Source organism: Trachinotus anak, unplaced genomic scaffold (genome assembly GCF_046630095.1).
Source record: "Trachinotus anak isolate AG129_WGS33_773 ecotype Australia unplaced genomic scaffold, CSIRO_AGI_Tana_v1 ptg000018l, whole genome shotgun sequence".
Lineage (NCBI taxonomy): Eukaryota > Metazoa > Chordata > Actinopteri > Carangiformes > Carangidae > Trachinotus > Trachinotus anak.
In genome coordinates this window covers 16,141,512-16,159,243 of record NW_027273869.1, presented here as the reverse complement: position 1 = coordinate 16,159,243, position 17,732 = coordinate 16,141,512, and the positions used below count along the sequence as shown (strand labels likewise).

General features: G+C 42.8%; 1 protein-coding gene across 10 annotated transcripts in view; it reads right to left on the bottom strand.

The window, feature by feature from the left end:
* Positions 1-6,362: 6,362 nt before the first annotated feature.
* The window catches only part of ppp1r12a (protein phosphatase 1, regulatory subunit 12A), a 49,097-nt gene continuing 37,727 nt past the window's right edge, over positions 6,363-17,732 (bottom strand). For 4 of the 10 annotated variants that reach the window (XM_071502024.1, XM_071502015.1, XM_071502022.1 and 1 more), the window contains 10 exons: positions 17,533-17,707; positions 16,224-16,345; positions 15,989-16,054; positions 14,492-14,508; positions 14,274-14,391; positions 14,069-14,173; positions 13,926-13,973; positions 12,848-12,898; positions 10,329-10,597; positions 6,363-8,223 (listed from right to left, as the gene is read on the bottom strand). In XM_071502024.1, coding sequence (XP_071358125.1) covers positions 10,460-10,597; positions 12,848-12,898; positions 13,926-13,973; positions 14,069-14,173; positions 14,274-14,391; positions 14,492-14,508; positions 15,989-16,054; positions 16,224-16,345; positions 17,533-17,707 — 840 coding nt within the window. In that variant the 3' untranslated portion in view covers positions 6,363-8,223; positions 10,329-10,459. Of the gene's footprint in view, positions 8,224-10,328; positions 10,598-10,676; positions 12,296-12,847; positions 12,899-13,741; positions 13,776-13,925; positions 13,974-14,068; positions 14,174-14,273; positions 14,392-14,491; positions 14,509-15,988; positions 16,055-16,223; positions 16,346-17,532; positions 17,708-17,732 lie in introns of those variants that run through there. The other 6 variants (XM_071502016.1, XM_071502025.1, XM_071502018.1 and 3 more) reach the window with 5 other exon arrangements.

Sequence of the window (17,732 nt, the reverse complement as noted above, 5' to 3'; positions counted from 1 at the left end):
AGCAACTTAAGATTGACAAGTTTATCTTTTCCACGTTATCATGCTTTGGTTACACACAAATGTGACTAGACACTGAATGTTGAAATCTCCTGCACACATTAATTACGTTTTAATTCATGAATCATTTGCTGTCCCGGCCTTTCAAGATGTCCTTGACATAGATATGACATGCACTCGGCCCAGATAGCTGCCGGAGCCGGGAAAACAGGATACAACAGCCTGGTCAAAGTTTCCTGCTTTGCTGAGGACCGGCGTGATGAAGAGGAGGCGGTCAGGGTATTTTTCTTACTGAGTGTGGACATTACACAGAGCCAGGGATCAGTTCACTGCAGCCATCATGCTTTTTGTTTTCTGTCCCAATGCACAACCTGTTTCCTGTTCATCCAACTTCATTTTCACAGGTAGAGGAGCAGTTTCTGCTTTTGTTTTTTCCCCACTTTCTTTTTCTTATGCTGCTGTTATAAATATTACTCTGGCAAAGACTCTGGGCAAAGAATCTGGGCTGAGAGAGCTGGCTGATTTGTGGCCCGACTGGAGTCCAACAACCGACAACGAAGCATGAAGTACACCACGAGTGCCATTCTCGGCCCATTACCAGCTCTACAGAACTATCTATAGGCCATAAGTTATTCAAGTTACTTCCCTATCCCCATGATCTAGCTGTGTATTACACCCTCCAACATGTCTCATCCAGATTTTAAATCAGATATAAAGTTTAAAGTTAGAATTTTGGTGTAAGAAATTACACAAATATTTTATGGCCTCACAGCATCAGAGCCTCATTCGTTGGGGCGACAACACACATTTTAAGGTTCTCCTCCTTTTGCTCTCTAACTTTAGGGTCGAGCGCTGCGTGTTCACAAACTGGGGCACAGAAATAAGAAATGTGAATTCTTAAAGGGTTGAGTTCTCATTTAGATGCACAATCCATGCTCAGAGCACCTGGTGCAGGAAAATAACAGACTAAAATTACATCACTGACGCCATTATAGAAGGAAAAAGGGGACTTTATTAAAATGATCATGTAAAGTTGAAAATGATATTGCTTACACAGCAGTGTCTCTAATAATCCAACATACCGCAAGTCACTGCTGCATTTCCATGTTCATGTTCATGTTCATGCAAAGCCCCATGGTAATAACTCAGCACAGCATTCCAGTGATCTCCAGTCCCTGTGCACTCTACCATTACCTACCTGTGTGAATTTCTCCTCAGGGTAATGGCACCATAACTTAACAGTGCTGAAGGGTGTGCACCCGGCCTGCTCCCGAGGGCGCACTGACTTTCAGGGAAGTTTATCATTGATATGTAAATCTGAAAAGAGGCTGTTTACATGTTAATGGACCCATGTTTTTTTAGCCATAAAGGGCAAAAAAAAAAAAGTCATCCACATCCCGTTGGTGAATGGGAGAGCAGGCGTTCAGCCATTATCTCTGCATGTGCCAGTCCTGTTACAGATAATGAGAAAAGTTGGGGTGGAGCAAGAGAGTGAGGCGCCTCTCCTAAAAATAAACCCTGATCTATGGACCCAGGTCGCAGTGTTGCATATTTAGCATATTTCTGTCTGCTCTTGAGGAGGGAAAGGAAAAAAAAAACATAAGGGGGCATAAGGGTTGTCGCTGAGCGTTTCCTTCCGTGCCAACACAAATGCTGCTGTGCCGCTTTTAAATAAACCCAGTGATATATTCTCAAAACAAGTGTGCTTAGGCTCCAGGTTGAGTGTTTAGATGTGTTCAAAGTATCTTCAAAAGCTTTATTGTATTTCTTTGTAATGAAAATTGTTTTGTAACCCCATCACACGTTTGTGGTAAAGAGTACAAATGCATGGCTTGCACAGCTGTAAAATGAGCATCGCCGGTAAGCTGAAATTTATATGAACCATAACGCTGTGTAATGGCCACTCTTGCGTTCACACGTTTTCATTTATTTGACAGTAATGTTTCAGTCAGAAGCTATTAGGTGGGTAATTTTTGCAGCGAGGAGCCCACACCGAGCTCACTCCCCCATGAAATTGTTTATCCAAGAGTAAGTAAGTATTCAAGAAATGTTCCTCCCGAGCCTCCCAGATGTTGGGTCTGCACACAGACGTTGAGTCAAGTGAGAGACAGACATGTTTTTAACCGTGTTAGTCGGTCTGAACTGATGAAGGCAGAAAACATGATTCTCTTTCCTCACAGGTGCCTAAAGCTGAGTTTTATAGTGTTGTTATTTAAAGTCATGCACCTCTTTATTTTCTTTTGCCTTTGAGTTAGAGGGGAAGGGATGCTGAGGAACATAGGATTTTATTAATTGACCAGTGATTTTTGCAAATTTGAGCTCCTTCATTTTTCATGCATTCCTCTGCAAACTATTATTCTGACCGAGTTAGGGAGTTTCGGTGACCGCTGGTTTAAAAAATACTCTGTAACTTTTACAATATTAAAGTGGGCTTGGTCCTAAAGGTCCACAGATATTAAGATTGATCGCTGTTAAGTCTGGTTTGCAGAACTATAAAGTATCCAGTGTGTGATCATTAATAGTCAGGCTAAAATCACTGTTAATCTCCACTAAAACCACCTGTACATTCACATCACTTTCTGGGAGCAGCTCAGTTTTAGAAATGTAGGTTTAAGTGCCTTGCTCAAGGGCACATCCAGCACTTTCTTTTGTTCACTTCCCCTGCCCGTCTTTACACCGATGATCCCGCGTTTGAACTGCGGCGCTTCCCGTCACAAGCCTGCTGCGATGTGGCCCACAGTTGGTGCAGCGAGCTACACGGTCAACAGCAGGAAGGAAGTCAAACAGAAAGGACAACAGAAAGTTTTCAGCGACACATTTCCGACAAAGTACAGAGAGAGCGTCAGCGAGAGGTCGTCGGAAGATTCTCAGGGTTCGACATTACTGGGAAAATGATGCAGCGATGAAGCGCTCACTGGGTCCAGACTCTCAGGGTGTGGATTTGCTGAGCTGACGCTTTACTTTTCTCACACAAAAAGCCCAGCCGACCCCCCCCCCCGTGTCCCCCATGTGCTCATTAATGTCTCCCAGTGCCATCTGCAGGGTGCCATCTGCTGATGGTGACGGGGTGATGGTGGGTGACCGGGTGGGTCAACGTGCCAACCTCTTCTTCCCCAGTTCTCTGCTGCTGAGTCGGCTTTACCCACTTCCCATCATCCAAATTCATACTCAGTAAAGGCATAATTTTGGCCAAATACATTTTAGCTAAATGCAGATTTTTATGATTTATAATTGTGGTATTTGACACGTAGCATTTTGTGCCACTCACTTCATTATAATTGAGAATAGAAGGCTGTTAAACTCCTGTGTTTACTAAAATGACTGATGTAAACAAACCTTGAGCAGCTGGAAACATTAGATTTACTTATTAGATTGTGTTGGTCTGTGAGTGGCAGCATGTTTTCATGGTGGACTGACACTTTCGTCTACATTTAGATCATGAATTACACCTTTAAGTTTTAATCCAAGGCCACATGACGTGTCAAGACAGATTCAAGTTCTTTTTTTTTGTGTGTGTTTTAGTTTAAAAACATCAGATAGAAATACACCGAACAAATAGTTCATCAGTACAACAATAGTTCATTAGTCATCAGGGTATTCACACATAGGTGTATATTCTTTTATGTTAATCAGTGAAATAAATCAAGCTGTTTGTTTGGTGTCTCGATGATAATTTTCAGTTTTTAAAACAGCTCTCTCTGACTTCAGAGAACATTTCCTGAATATGAAGCCATCACAGCCTTATTGAGGGGTCTTCTCCTAATGGAGTTTTGCAACCATCTATTACTTTCATTACTGATTATTTGGTTGAATAGTCTATTAAATTACAAAACCTAATGAAAAAGGCCCCTTGTAGGTTCTCAGAGCCCACGCTGATGCCTTCAAATTGCTTGACTGTGCAGCTGTAACAAACAGGACATATAAATGCAGTTTAATATAAATGCAGCTGAGGCGTCTATTTCTTTTCCACCTCGCATCTTTCTAAGTGAGCGTGCTTTGCTTTTGTTTCAGTGACAGACTCAGGTTGTCACTTCATCGGGACACCTCGATTTGTCATTGTTTGTCTTCGGAGAGACACCCCGCTGCTGTTTGTCCTCGGTGCTGAGGGGGTTTTGCTCATCCACTGTGTCTAAGTCTAGTGTGTGCTGGGGGTTTAAAAACTGCAGTAGGGAGGAGGTTTGTTCGGGTTGCTGCACGTTACGGTGGAGAAGAGCGAGGGAGATCAGGCTGTGGAGGAAATAAAATGAGCAGAGAGGATGAGTGTGTGTGTGTCTCTGTGTGACGGCAGTTGCCAAGATCTAATTCCTTCTTTATGGACGATTTCCAACCTAGGAAAGCACAGCATGTCATCCACTGGTGGAGCTGCTGTCAGGAATCAAAGAGAGCTGACAGCAATCATGAGAATTGTTTTTAGGTCTCTAAAGCTCCTGCTGAGGCTTATTATTGGTCACTTTTCTGGTGGCTCAGTGAGCTACTAACAAGCTCTGACCACGGCACTTAGAGGAACACACCGGTGATTTTCTTTTCAAATATTTCTTCTACTTAAAATCATGTTTACTTCACATTCCTGCTGCGCATTTCAAGGTAAACGATCCCTGGACTTTACACTGTGTCTGCTTTTGTTTGTGCTAAAGCGACACCTGAACATTAGACCCATATGAGCCTGTTGGACATGGGCAGTCCTCCTCTGCCTTGCAGGCTTTGCACCAGATTGTGGAACCAGTCTGCAGGACTTTGCTCCTGGTTGGTCTCAACAACACAAGTGAAGTGGGTGCTGATGTTGGGTGATGAGGTCTGGGGGTCGCAGTCAATGTTAACAATCATCCCAGAGGTGTTGAGGCCAGGGCTCTTGTGCAGACCAGTAAAGTTTTTCCACATCAGGCTGGGAAAACCATTTCTTACTGGACCAGCACCACACTTGTCCACAGTGGAATAAAGGGGCCAAACTAAACCCTGAAAAACTGCCTCAGACCAAAAGCACGTATGAGGAGAGATATGTCTGCATACTTTTGGCCATATAGTTGCATGATTTCATTACGTGGTCACTCTTGTGTAACTGCAGATGTATTAGAACAGTTTGTTCCACTGCCATACTACAGAGCAGATATATGCTGATCCACTATGATGGATGACCTCTGAAGCCTTTCGACTCTTTTAACAGTGTTTAGTCTGCGTGAAGCTTCTGAGGAACCTTTATTATCAACAGTAGATGTGAAATAAAAATGCAGGTTAACGTCAGAACGCACACACTGAGGTAAAACTTGCCCTCGCTGCCTCTGAGCCGGGAAAACCACGGCAAGAGGCTGCATTAATTCAAACCATTTGTCACCATAATTACATGGGGTCACTTTTAAAGGCCAGGAATCTGTCGAAAAGACCTTTTTTTTTTTTCTTCTCCCTCTTATCCCGTGACAAGGTCCTGATGAAGACATTCTGCCTGAGGAAGCATGTCCATGTCACAGCAGAGACACAGACCAGACATCTTAACCACATGCTGAGGCAATGGAAACTAGGAAAGCCAGACACTTTCGCATGACTCTGGGCAATTACGGCAGATACCACCGCTTATCCCTAAAGCTTTATCTCAAGATTGGAGCTCTTCGTCTTAAGAGCAAGAAAGCAGGTCACACCCAGTGGGCTATTGTTGACAATACAGGCAAAAACAGGAGCGAACAGTGAAGGTATAGTTCAACTCATCTCCGTCATGTAAATCAATTAAAGAGGAATCTGTCTCACTCAGGGGTTGAAGCTGCAGCAGAAGCTCACCAACACTTGTCACTTTTATGGTTGTGAACATGTTATCTGACTCTTGGCTGCACTTTGTTGCAAATCCACAGCCATCTGGGAGCAGAATAAAGAAGTGAAGCGGTGCAGGAGTATGAGGAGACGAAGGGAGGACAGTCGGCTTCTTGCTTTTGATGTAGAACTTCAATCTTCATGTCAAGAGGCAGCTCGTCCTCTTCAGATGAGTGTTTGGTTTTAAGGTCTCAAGAGCAGGATTTTCAACATTGTATTGTGCAGCTGATAAACGTAATGATTAAAGCCTCCTACAGGATCCCTGGATGGGATCTGCGTGTTTCATGGTCATGCATAACATTTGTGTTTGATACAGTGAAATGATGTTCAGTGCATCTGGCTGACAGTCTGCAAAGCCGTGCACCATCTACTGGCGTGACTGGGCGTAGCAACAGCAGGTCCTGACGTCAGGGACATTATCACTGGAAAGAGTGAAATGTAATTTTTCAATGCTGCAAATACAAGAAATGTTTCCTTTACCCACAGTGTCGGAGCTGAGGCTGCTGTTTCAGTCTACATCAATAATAATAATTCAATCATTTCAACAAAAAGAAGAAAAATGAGACAACTGGAACTTTACAATGTACAAGTTTATTTTTAATGAACTCTTCAGTGGTTGGTAGTCACAGCACAGCTTGCATGTATTAAGCCACACACCTATTTTACAAGATGATGGGAAAAAAAAATTAAGAAAACAAAACAACAAAACAAAAAAAAAAGTCTTAACCAGAGGAGATGGTCACTAGTCCATCTGCAGTGACTTTTTTTTTTTAACTTCTTTTACTAAAATATCCTTAAAAGGCCACTGAAATGCATAAAATGTCTTCAGATGCATTGGAATATTTGATGGTGGCGATTTGCTTTAAACCTGACATCAAGACCCCTCACATGGCATTGACAGTGCATGTAGACATTGTAAAAAGGACTGGGTTAGCGATACCTAAGATATTCTTCTTCTTTTTTTTTCTGTTTTTTTTTTTTTTTTTTTTTTTTTTAAGTGACAACACCTTGGCTATAATACTACAGCTTTAAAAAACTGGAAACAAAATTAACAGCACTCTTCCAAGATACTGAATACAATGAAAGTGAAATGTAGTGAAGCGATTATTTTTTTTTCTTAAACCTCACAATTATGTGAACACTTACTTTTTAAACTGGAAAATAAAGCACTGAACACTGCCAGCCATCCCGTGTAAGAGAGAGGCTCTACTGTACTGTAGCCAATGTCTTTAGACTATAAAAGAAAAATAATTAAAACACACCTTTTTGTCCTCTGGAATTTGTATACTTTTAATAGTAACAGACGGGAACCATAAACGCATGCCATGTGCTGGTCTCAAACAAATACATACAGGTATATACAGCATCACTCAGTACCTGCTAAAACAAAGTGAGAAATACAGAGTATAAACTGACTACACTACAAACTTAAAAAAAAAAAAAAAAAAAAAAAAAAAAAGAGGGGAGGAAGGTGAGCGATGGAAGCGGTGGAAGAGTGAAAAATCCTACTTGTGATGGACTCATCATTAAAGCATTTAAAAAAAAAAAAAAAAAAAATGCATATTGCACATATAGTGAAAGCTTAAATTCCACCAGGTCTGCCTCGTTTCGCTAAAGCGAGAATTTCTAATTTTTTCCCTCTTGGAGGAAGACACACAGGAGGTACAAAAAAAAAAAAAAAAAAAAAAAAATGGGGGAAGAAGGTGGGCGAGTGTGTGTGTGCACTGGTTGGTGTGTGGGAAGAAGAAGAAGAAAAGGGGCCACAAGGAGCTGATGTGGGGGCAAAAGTGGCACTTTGAGGGGGGGTAAGGAGGGATGAGGAAACTGCACAGCACACAACACTTACACAGGAAGAGGAAACCAAAAAAAAAAAAAAAAAGACATCAAATAAGAGATTGTGGCACAAATAAAAATCAGGTGTTGGATAATATCTGTTCTTCAGTGATAGCCGAGAGAGAGAAGAGATCGATGCAAGTGTTTTTTTCTTTTTCTCTTTATGTACAACTAAGGCTTATTGGTTAAATAGTTTTCAGGCTTCCCCGCCCACAATGCTTTTACATGCTGCTCACACAACCCTTCTTCCTTTTTGCTCTGTAAACTCAGTGGTTCTAGCAGCCACACACTCGAGTGGATTACAGTCGAGGAGGGGGCAGATGGATGGATGGATGGATGGATGCTGCAGTGGTGGAGGAGCAAAAGGGAGATAAAGAGTTGGGAGGAGAAAAAAAAAAAAGGAGTCTTGTCTCTGATGTCTGTTGCAATTAATATCTAAATGTGCAATTCCATTAGTCACTGCCATGGGGGACTAGGGGGGGTGCAGAAGACGGGGCGGGGGGGTCTGTTCTACTTGGAAAGCTTGCTAATGACTCGAATGAGTGCTCCGTTCTCGTCCTTTAGTCTCTGGTTGTCTGCTTTCAAGTCTGGGAGCATCTGAAAGGGAATAAAAGGAAAGGAGGAAGAGAGAGAGAGACAGAGAGACATAGAGACACAAAGAGAGAGAGAGAGAGGCTTAGACGAGTCTTGACACATACACACATCACTAAACCAGTCAGGCCGGTTTTACAAACTGTTAATAGCAGCTTGAGTCACACAGCATCTCTCATGTTTTGTTTACTCATTCGTTTTACTTTCTTAAAATCACTTGTTCCAAGTCAAAAGAGAGAGAGAGAAGGAGAAGCTTGCACACCACAGGCCAAAGTTCCTGACAAAGCCATGCAGAACTTCAGCGGCTGCTCCCGGCAGCCACAAAAATACACAGCAGACGTTTCATTTACAGTAAAGGAGTTGATTATCGTATGGTGTCACACAGAGCGCGGCAGGAGACAGGTGACTTCCTAATAATCACTGTTGGGCATCAATGTGGAATTAGAGCTCTCGAACTACTTAATTTGAGCTCTTATTGTGAAATCCCAGCAACAGGTGGTGAATTTATGGGTTGTTGTGGTTAATCCACAAAGTTAAGACGCAGCAGCTTTGATTTGATACTGACGCACAAATACTGAATCCATTCCTTGGGTTAAAACTGATTCATTTACATTAGATGCTCTTTTTATACAGCGGTAACACTGGACGTGCTTTAGCAACACCACCCTGCTCTGGCTGCACAAACACCACAGTGTGGCCTGAAGCAGTGCAAAAATTCACTTCTTGAAACTCATTTTTATAGACTTGCTTTTATGTGATGTTGCCTTTTTATCTTTATCATCTCTGTATCGTCCTTTTATTGTTTTTACTGTGTTTGCATGTATTTTTTTTAATGCGGCATCTGCTCCCTGCTTATTTATATTGAAATCTATTGTCCGTCTTTCCTCTGTAACTCTACTTCGTCACTGCTTTTGACTACCATTGCTTTCTATTCTTCTGTCGAAGCACTTTGTAAACCCTGTTTTTACAGGTGCTGCACAAATAAAGTTATTATTTAAATATAAAGTGAAACGTTGCTGGGCGTGGATGTAATCTAATTTCAATGATTGGATGGAGATATGCTGATATACCTGTTTAACTATTAATTAGTTTAAGAGTATGAATAAGTCATTTAAGAGCACAATTATTACTGTTTTTCTTACCAATCATACCTGCCAGGCTCTGTAGTATTCAAAGTAATACTGCATAATGTATGATAGACAGGACTCTTCCTTTTGATGACAAGTTGGACATTTTACTGCTGTTCAACACTAAACTTAACAAAACAAAACTGCAACGTGTGCAATAATGACAATCAAAAATGTACTTATTCTACTAATCAAAAATTGATATTTCTGTGTAAAGTAGACTTTACGGTTATGCATTGGAGAACTTTAGGTGGAAATCATGATTTTCAGAGGTTCTCTACTGACACACAACACTGACAATCTCCAGCAAGAGATTTCAGTCCCGGTAAAAACAAACATGTTTCAGATGACAATCAGCTGCTAGTTTAAATATCCCATCATGTTCTGAAGTATACAGAGATACTTGACGCTTGATGCTGATCAGAGCTAAACCAGAGTCCAGCTGAACCTGCCGGTGCATGCAGCTGTCTGAAATAGTTTTTGTTGTCATCTGTCAAAATGAAACCATTTGAGGAGGGGTACAGACGGGGGAATTAAAAAAAAAAAAAAAGGTTCAGTCTCTGGAGATTTGGGCCAAAAAAAAAAAAAAAAAAAAAAAAAAAAGATGCCACTTCATGCAAAGAAGCCAGAACAAGCCAAACTGAACAACTGAGCTCCCTCTGAAGGAAGCATCACAACTAGAAACTACAGAGGACACTTTCCTTCACAGCACGTGAAGCTGTGTTTGTGTGAATGATCCACATGTGGAGTAAATTTAGACGCCTGGCAGCCAAACTCTTCTTACCTGAGCTTCTTCTCCACCCGTGTTAATTAGCTTTGGATAACACTTGACACGTCATGTACTGTACAAGGAGAGTGTCCTGTTGTAAAAAACCAAAAAACACCCTCCCCAATCTGAAAACCAAAAGCTCTGGGGAGGCAGAGGAGGTGGGGAAGAAAGGGGAGTTTACAAAACCAGTGGTGGTTGGGCGGCTGGGCACCTGCCTGTCTATGGGTGCGGGGCAGAGCGCGAATGGAGCATGAGAAGAATGAGGTTGGAAAGGGAGAAGGTGAGGAAGAACAAGAAGAGGAGGAGGAGGAAGAAGAAGAGATGGTGGTGGACAGACGGACGTGGCTTAGAGGTCGACGCTGGGCAGCCGGCTGCAGGCGGACTGCGAGAGCTTTGCCACCACGCGGGCCAGGGCCCGGTTCTCAGCCTGCAGCCGCTCCTTAACCTGCCGCAGGGCCTGAACCTGCTTTACCTGGGGGAGGTTCTGCAGGGGGGAGGAGGAGGAGGAGGAGGGGACAACAACCACAACACAGGAGAACAAAGAGAAAGAGAAAGGGAGGGGGCAGAAAGGGATGGAAGGAAGGGAGTGAGAGTGAAAGGATGGCAGAGAAAGGAAAGGAGAAGTTTCAAGAAACAAATTAGAGAGGGAGGATTAATGAAAGACAGGACAATATAAATGAAGAGAGAAGAAGAGGGGCCGAGAGGAGGAGAGAGGGAAAACAGAAAAAGATTGTTAGAAAATGGGGACAGATTTTGGAAACCGAAGGAATGACTAAGAGCTTTTTCCGGTTCAGCATGATGCTTGTAGACAGAATGGAAAAGTGACACGATCGGCCGGCTGCCTGTCACCTCAGAACAAACACACTCGCTCATCGCAGCGATGGACAAACACTTGCTTACTAGAGTTTAATGGATTTTTTTTTTCTCCTCTCTCCTCCTTAAATCAGTTTTCCAGAACAGGAACATTTAATTGGCCGTCTCAGTAGAAGAAGAGCTTAAATGCTGTGTCAACATAGATTATAACAGCTGAGCTGAGACGTGCCCCGAGCTGGATAAGAGATGCACAGGCGCACACTTAGCTAGAATACAAAGAGTGGAAGTTATATTATGTTCAAGGACTGAACTTTTACACAGTCACAAGGTTAACACATGGTCTTTTTGAAGAGCCCTCATTATGCTGCTCTAGTATGGTTTAGTCTGTCTTCAGTCCAGTTTAGCTTAGAGGGAGGTTTTCTGATCGTTCCCCGTTTTGCTGCCACAGAGGAAATAAATGCTTGATGTGTGAAAATGAGTGGAAAGTGTCTCCTGACATCTGCAGAAATCAATCAAATCATCTTTCAGGCAGCCAGGTGTCAACATCATGAGTCAGAGAATCTCGTAATTGATTCAACAGCTCGACAGGAGAGGGTCTGAGTGCGAGACTGATTCATGAATGTTCTGGTTTCGTGGAAGTGTTTCATGTTTTACTTTTACAAGAGAAAAGACAGACGAAGACTTTGTAGGTTTCTTTTCAACAGGACTAGTCTAGACTTTTATTTGGGGTAGTATTGTACTTTGGAGACACCAAATGATGTATTTGAAAACTCAGGCAGCTCTGTTTTCTAACTATATCATATTTGTCCTTTATTAATGGCTCTTTAGACACAGACATTACGTACACAGAACATTTCAAGAAAAAAAAAAAAGGAAAAAATTTCACTTTTCATACAGCCGGGGTCTTATTTTTGTAGTTTTAGAGCTGTAGAGAGCTGTCCCCAGGTCAGAATGATTCATGTTTTACATTACAACTCACATTTTAATGTCTTTGTTCCTCAAATGGGATCGAAAACATCAGATTTAAGTAACAAAGAACCCCCCAAAAAACAGATTCAAGCACAATTTTATAAAGTCTATAAGTAAAGGGTAGATGCTGTTTTAACTTTTTATCTACCGACCTACAGTTTCTGTTTTGTTGTCATAAGTGTAATGTCCTTTATCTTTGGTCTTGGTGTTGTATTTATGTGTTCTCATGTTTTTATGCTTATATCCCACTGCTGCATAACCAACAAATATCATCTCCTGTCTCTACTTCAATCACAGTTATATTTGTGGTTTGGTCATTTTAACACAGAGACTCTGTTTGTAAATTTCGGGGTCTTCTCCACTGATGCATCAACTCATTGACTTTTGGGGACAGCCCCACCTGTTGGAAACAATAACATTATTCTCGAGGTGTAAAACGCTGAGACCTGGACACACAGCAGCACTGCTAAATAAACAGAACAAGAAACACACACAGGGCTCAGATAATGTGGATAAACTGTTGACTGCTCGTGTTTCCTCCTCCGTCAGACTTTGTTGTAGTGACATCACCATGTTGCCAGATCTGAGCCCAACTGATTAGAGCTGATTAAAAAAACCCAGCAAAACTACAAAAATAAGACCCACGTTGTAATAAATTCATATTATATTTTAAGCAACACAGATTTGAGATGACTCACCTCTCCTGTTAAACCAAAAAAAAAAAAAAAAAAAAAAAATGAATTTTATATATAAAAAGGACACTCACAGGCTGAATTTTAAGATCATAAAGTCACAGCTGTTCGCTGCATTGGAACTCACAAGTACCACCTACACGCTCCCGATGATCTTGACATCATTAATAGAAATAAACCCCACTGTAAATGAACAGAAAATGTAATACACTGTGTGTGCGTGTGCGTGTGCGTGTGTGTGTGTGCGTGTGTGGCAGTACCTTAAGTTCCTCCTCCATCTCAGAAATCTTCCTTTCTAGAGCTCTTCTTTCCTGTGGGGTGGAGGGTAACAGGTCAACTCTGAACTCACACACCAATCAGCACAGAACTCACACACCAATCAGCACAAAACACACACACACAAACACACACACACACACACTTCAGGTGCGAGCTCTACACACTGCATTAAGTATAAAGGTGTGGAAGATGGTGAGGGTGTAGCGATAGCACACACTTGAACACACACATGTCTTGTGAGGCGTCTGCGAGCAACAGCCAGCTCAGACTTGAGTCAACAAATGGGGACGTAGATGTTTAGAGGTTGTGTTGGATGGAAAGTTAATGAAATGACTCATGGACGGGGAGGTCAGAATGTCTTTTTTGAACAAAAAAAAAAAAAAAAGGACATTCTCGTACTATAAAAGCCAGTGAGGACAAATGACACATAGGTGATGATCTAAAATGTGGCTTTGATTACAACATGGGCTTCAAAATAGTGGATCAGGTTAAAAAATGTAGGGGTTATGACATCACGGCTGCAGCTGGAGACGCCGGCATGATTACTGAATGAGTGAAAACACACATGCACAGGTTTGTTTCAGCACACAACCTACAATTCTTCTACTTCCTGCACAAATCAAAGATAAACACACTTTCTCACACACACACACACACACACACAAAAATAAGAAAGTAAGCAGTCTTGAGAAGTGGTGACCACACGCTGCCTCTGAGGTTAAAAAAATAAACGTGTGAAAGAGATGGTGGCAGTGTTCTGGGTGTCGAGGAGGAGGGACGAGGAAGTCCCTTTGACCCCGGCTACAAGGGCACGTGTGAGACAACAGCCAGCAGCAGAGAGGAGACTGATACAAAAACTCAGGGTAAGATCATACCACCACCCAGATGATATTGGGGCCTGCTTGTTACCTTCAGACATAAACCCATTGGCAGTGTTACCGTCATGTTTAGAGCAGGTCGAATTTATCAAAGTGGATACTTCTATTTAGTTTGAGAGACACAGAAGTTACACATCTCTTCAGCAAAGGTCACTGAGCTGCGTTATGAAACTGCCATTACCCTTTTCTCCATCTCAAGCTGTGATCGGTCGGCGTAGCGTTCCTGCCTCTGCAATGACAAAACAACGGACACACATAAGAAACCTGAATTATCTTCCATTGGGGTTTTTACTGATCAGCTGGAGCAGCGTGAGCTCGTCGCACCTGTGTGGCCTTCTCTAGTTGTAGCTTCAAGTCTGCCAGCTCCAGGTCTGTGTCACGTAACTGGGCCTTCAACTTCTCGTTCTCAGCTAAGATCTGCTCGTAGAGCTAAAGAGGGAGAGGGAGACAAACACGTCAGTCGACATGTGGAACAATCAAATCAGTCAGAATTAGTGCTGTAAGAAGGAATTTGAGCTTATGATGATACCTTTTTATAATCAGTGGTGTCATCTCTATCCAGTCGGCTCGAGTATGGCCTTCGACTCTCGCCATAGCTACGGCTAAAAAGAGTGTCGTTGCGATCTAAGGATGAAGTGCTCTCATTCCTGAAACAGCAACGACAGTCGCTTATTTATAACCAACTAACGGAGACACAAAACAGATGACAGATAAGACTGAAGTTAATCTGAGGCGGGGGACACATACCTGGACAATCTGTCACTCTGTAAGGAAACAAAAAGCCAAAGTCAATGTTAATTGCCAGAGATAGAAAAGCACTAAATGAAGCTGCTTCACGTGGTGCGAAATGCATCTTATCAGTGTTTCTGCAGAGTCAAACTGTGAATCACATTAATGCAGAACTTGCTGTTACGACAACCTAAAGCCTGCTCGGTACGTCCCAGCTCCAGACCAAACTGCTCCACATGCAGAGTCATACACACTAATCCCTACACAGCTGCTGAGCCTGGAGGCTACTGCGTCTCCCGGCCTGCTGTGTTTGTGCAGTGTCACAGCAGCAGCCCTGAGAATGGGCCCAGACATCAGATAGGGAGGGGTCGGGTTGGTGGGTCGGGCTTCCAGCTATTTTGAAAGTGTAGTCAGCTTCCTGAGGCCGAGGAACAACAACAATGCTGCGATCTGAGTCAAGAACTCTGGAAAAATGACCGGCGTAAAGTTCAGCTGATCGGCTCGACAGCCAGCATTATAACGTTCATTATGTTACAACAGGCAGATTAGAGCCATGAAAAACGAACCAATGTCTTCTCATCTGTTTAAATCATCATCTTAAATCTGTCATCTTCCAATCAGGAAGCAGCCCAACTTTTTATGACTTTTACAACTTAATTCTTGACAATTTCCTCTGGCAAGGTTTGATAATTTGTGGCCTGCTTGAAATATTTTGACATGTTGTTTTCATTGAGAGTGCTGGGCAGGAAAGGAAGAGGCTCAAAAAGCTTTTCCTGTAAGCGTTTGCATCTTCGAGCAAGATAATTGCTTGCTTCCTATTTAGAGCTCCACCCTTTACGCTGTAGGAGATGGCTGGCAGCTGTGTATGTCCTTTTCATCTCCGACTACTGTCTGCACGACGCTCCCATTCAAACAGGAAGTTCACCCAGCCAGCGATATTTTCACAACACTGCTCCATCCACAGACTGTAAGAATGCATTGAATCTGTTTTGACAACTTATAGCTTTCTTTTTTATTTCAGTGTTATGTAACCACAGGGTGAAATCCTCATTTACAATGATTTCAAATAAGAACAACTCTCCACCATCTCATTCATGTGTTCTCTGACCCCGGAGACCCAGACTTCCTCGCCTTTGTGCGTCTGCATGTTTTGAAAACCTTATGATCTATAGCAGAAAATACTTTTGGTTTGCGAGGTTGCCCCGGCAACCGGACAATCGCCGGAAGATGGAAACAGTAAAAATTCAAAGGCTGCCGACGTTGAGAAGGAAAGATAAGAGGGAGGGGAGGAAATCATAGTTGTGCAGGGCAGAGTAGTGGATATCAAAGACTAAAGGACCTGCCTGCGCGGGCCTTGAGGGACCAGAATAGAGAATAAATGCAGAGGGGCACAAAAAAGAAATCAAACAGAACTGTCGGCGAACAAGAAATTGATTTGACGGCCGGGCTGGAGGGCTCCTACTTCAGTCAGCTTCATCTACTTTCTGCTCTGTCTGTGAGTGTGTGTTGAATCACCTGTGGCTCTCCCTTGGTGCTGCCCTCCTCCGAGTCAGACTGCTGGTCGGGGTCATTTTCATCACCCTGGAATTAAACAAAAAGAAATTTTTTTAAAAGAGGAGGGTTACAGGTTTTCAGATCTTTCTTATCCAAATGATCAAAGAAGAACAGTCGGGGTTTTGATCTGCTGCACCTCATGAATCCTCAAACACCTGATCTCTAAACTTTCCATCACTGTGTGCGAGTCTCTTACATCTTGGGTCCAGAAGGAGACCCCGGTGGAGCGTCTCTTCTCGCGGGGCCGCCTGCGATCCCGTATGGAGCGGGGCTGAGACTTGTCCTCTCCCTCCTTCTCCTCCTCCTTTTTATCCGCTTCTGTGCATCAACATGAACAACAACAGGTCGACTAAAATATTGACACATGATAATTCCAGAATATATCCAAAATGACACCAAGGAAAAGGACCAAAATTACATCTTCTTAGCCAGTCAGCGGTCTACATGCATTTAACAGAGTATTGATAACACCCGTTCCTTAATTATCTGCTTTTGACCTCTGCCCTGCATTTAATCCAAGAACAATTTGACCCCTATTACTACATCAACAGGGCATAAAGTAATCCTAATAAGAATTAAAAGAATACAAAGGGAATAAAAAGGTCCAGGTTAACTGAGGTAATGGTTTGACTGCACAAAGTACAGTCAGGATAACTAGTTGACTTGGCTGGAGTTCAGAGAAAATAGAAAAAAAAAAGAAAAAAAAAAGGCTTTGGTCATGGGAGAACAAAGCGGTCAGTGTTTCCTTCAGCTGAACAGACTAAAGCTGCCGCCTGTTTTCCCAGGGATGTTTCATGGATTTATTCATTCAGAGAGGAGCTACTTAATTTAAAAAGGCAACACAATCCCCTTTCTGTCACAATGCTCTTAATCGGCATGTGGCGGTTTGCCCATGTGAATGTGGACCTGTGGCGACAGATGTCAGCATCAGGTGGAATTAAGCATCCAAGTAGACAAACGCTGTGCCTACATGGCTTAATTTTTTTATTTTCTATTTTTCATTATTAGTCACTAATGCCTTTATTCTGAAATCTGCAATGAAGGAGAGACAGGAAAGTCGGGGAGAGAGAGAGAGGATGACATGTAGCACAGGATCAGGGCTGAGCCTCTATGGTACGAGCTCTACCAGGTGGGCCACCAGGTGCCTCCACCTACATGGCTTTATACGAGTTATTTCAGTTTGAGGGGAGCGAAAGTTAAGTTAGCTAAATGTGACTTTTTTAGCAGAGTTAGCACAGCTACTTAACTCAAACTAAAAAGACGTCATGAAGACTTAAGGCCTGCAGGCTGTTGGATCGGCTCGGTTTAAGTATAGTCTGAACTCCTGTCATGGTAGAGGGTTGAAGGGATACGGCAGTGATGATTAAAGAGCCTCAGGAAACCTGTGTTTGTCTTGTGTTTTCATTATGGTTGCCTTAGTTAAGCTGTAGTTGCCCCACCGCAGATGAAGCACGTCTCACTGCAGCTTTTTTGGGATTTGAAAGGCACTGGTTACTTTTACTGACCTTTTTCCGTATCTCTGGCGGAGCGGCTGTAGGAGGAGGTGATCCCCGTCAGACTGTTAGGCCTGTTGAGGGAGCTGGAACTGGAGGACAATGTGGTGCTAGAGTAGGATGGGGTGGAGGCAGTGCTGAGTGTGGAAATCGCAGAGGTGGAGGAGGAAGATGAAGGTCGGTAACGCTGGAAGAGAGAGAGGACAGGAGGG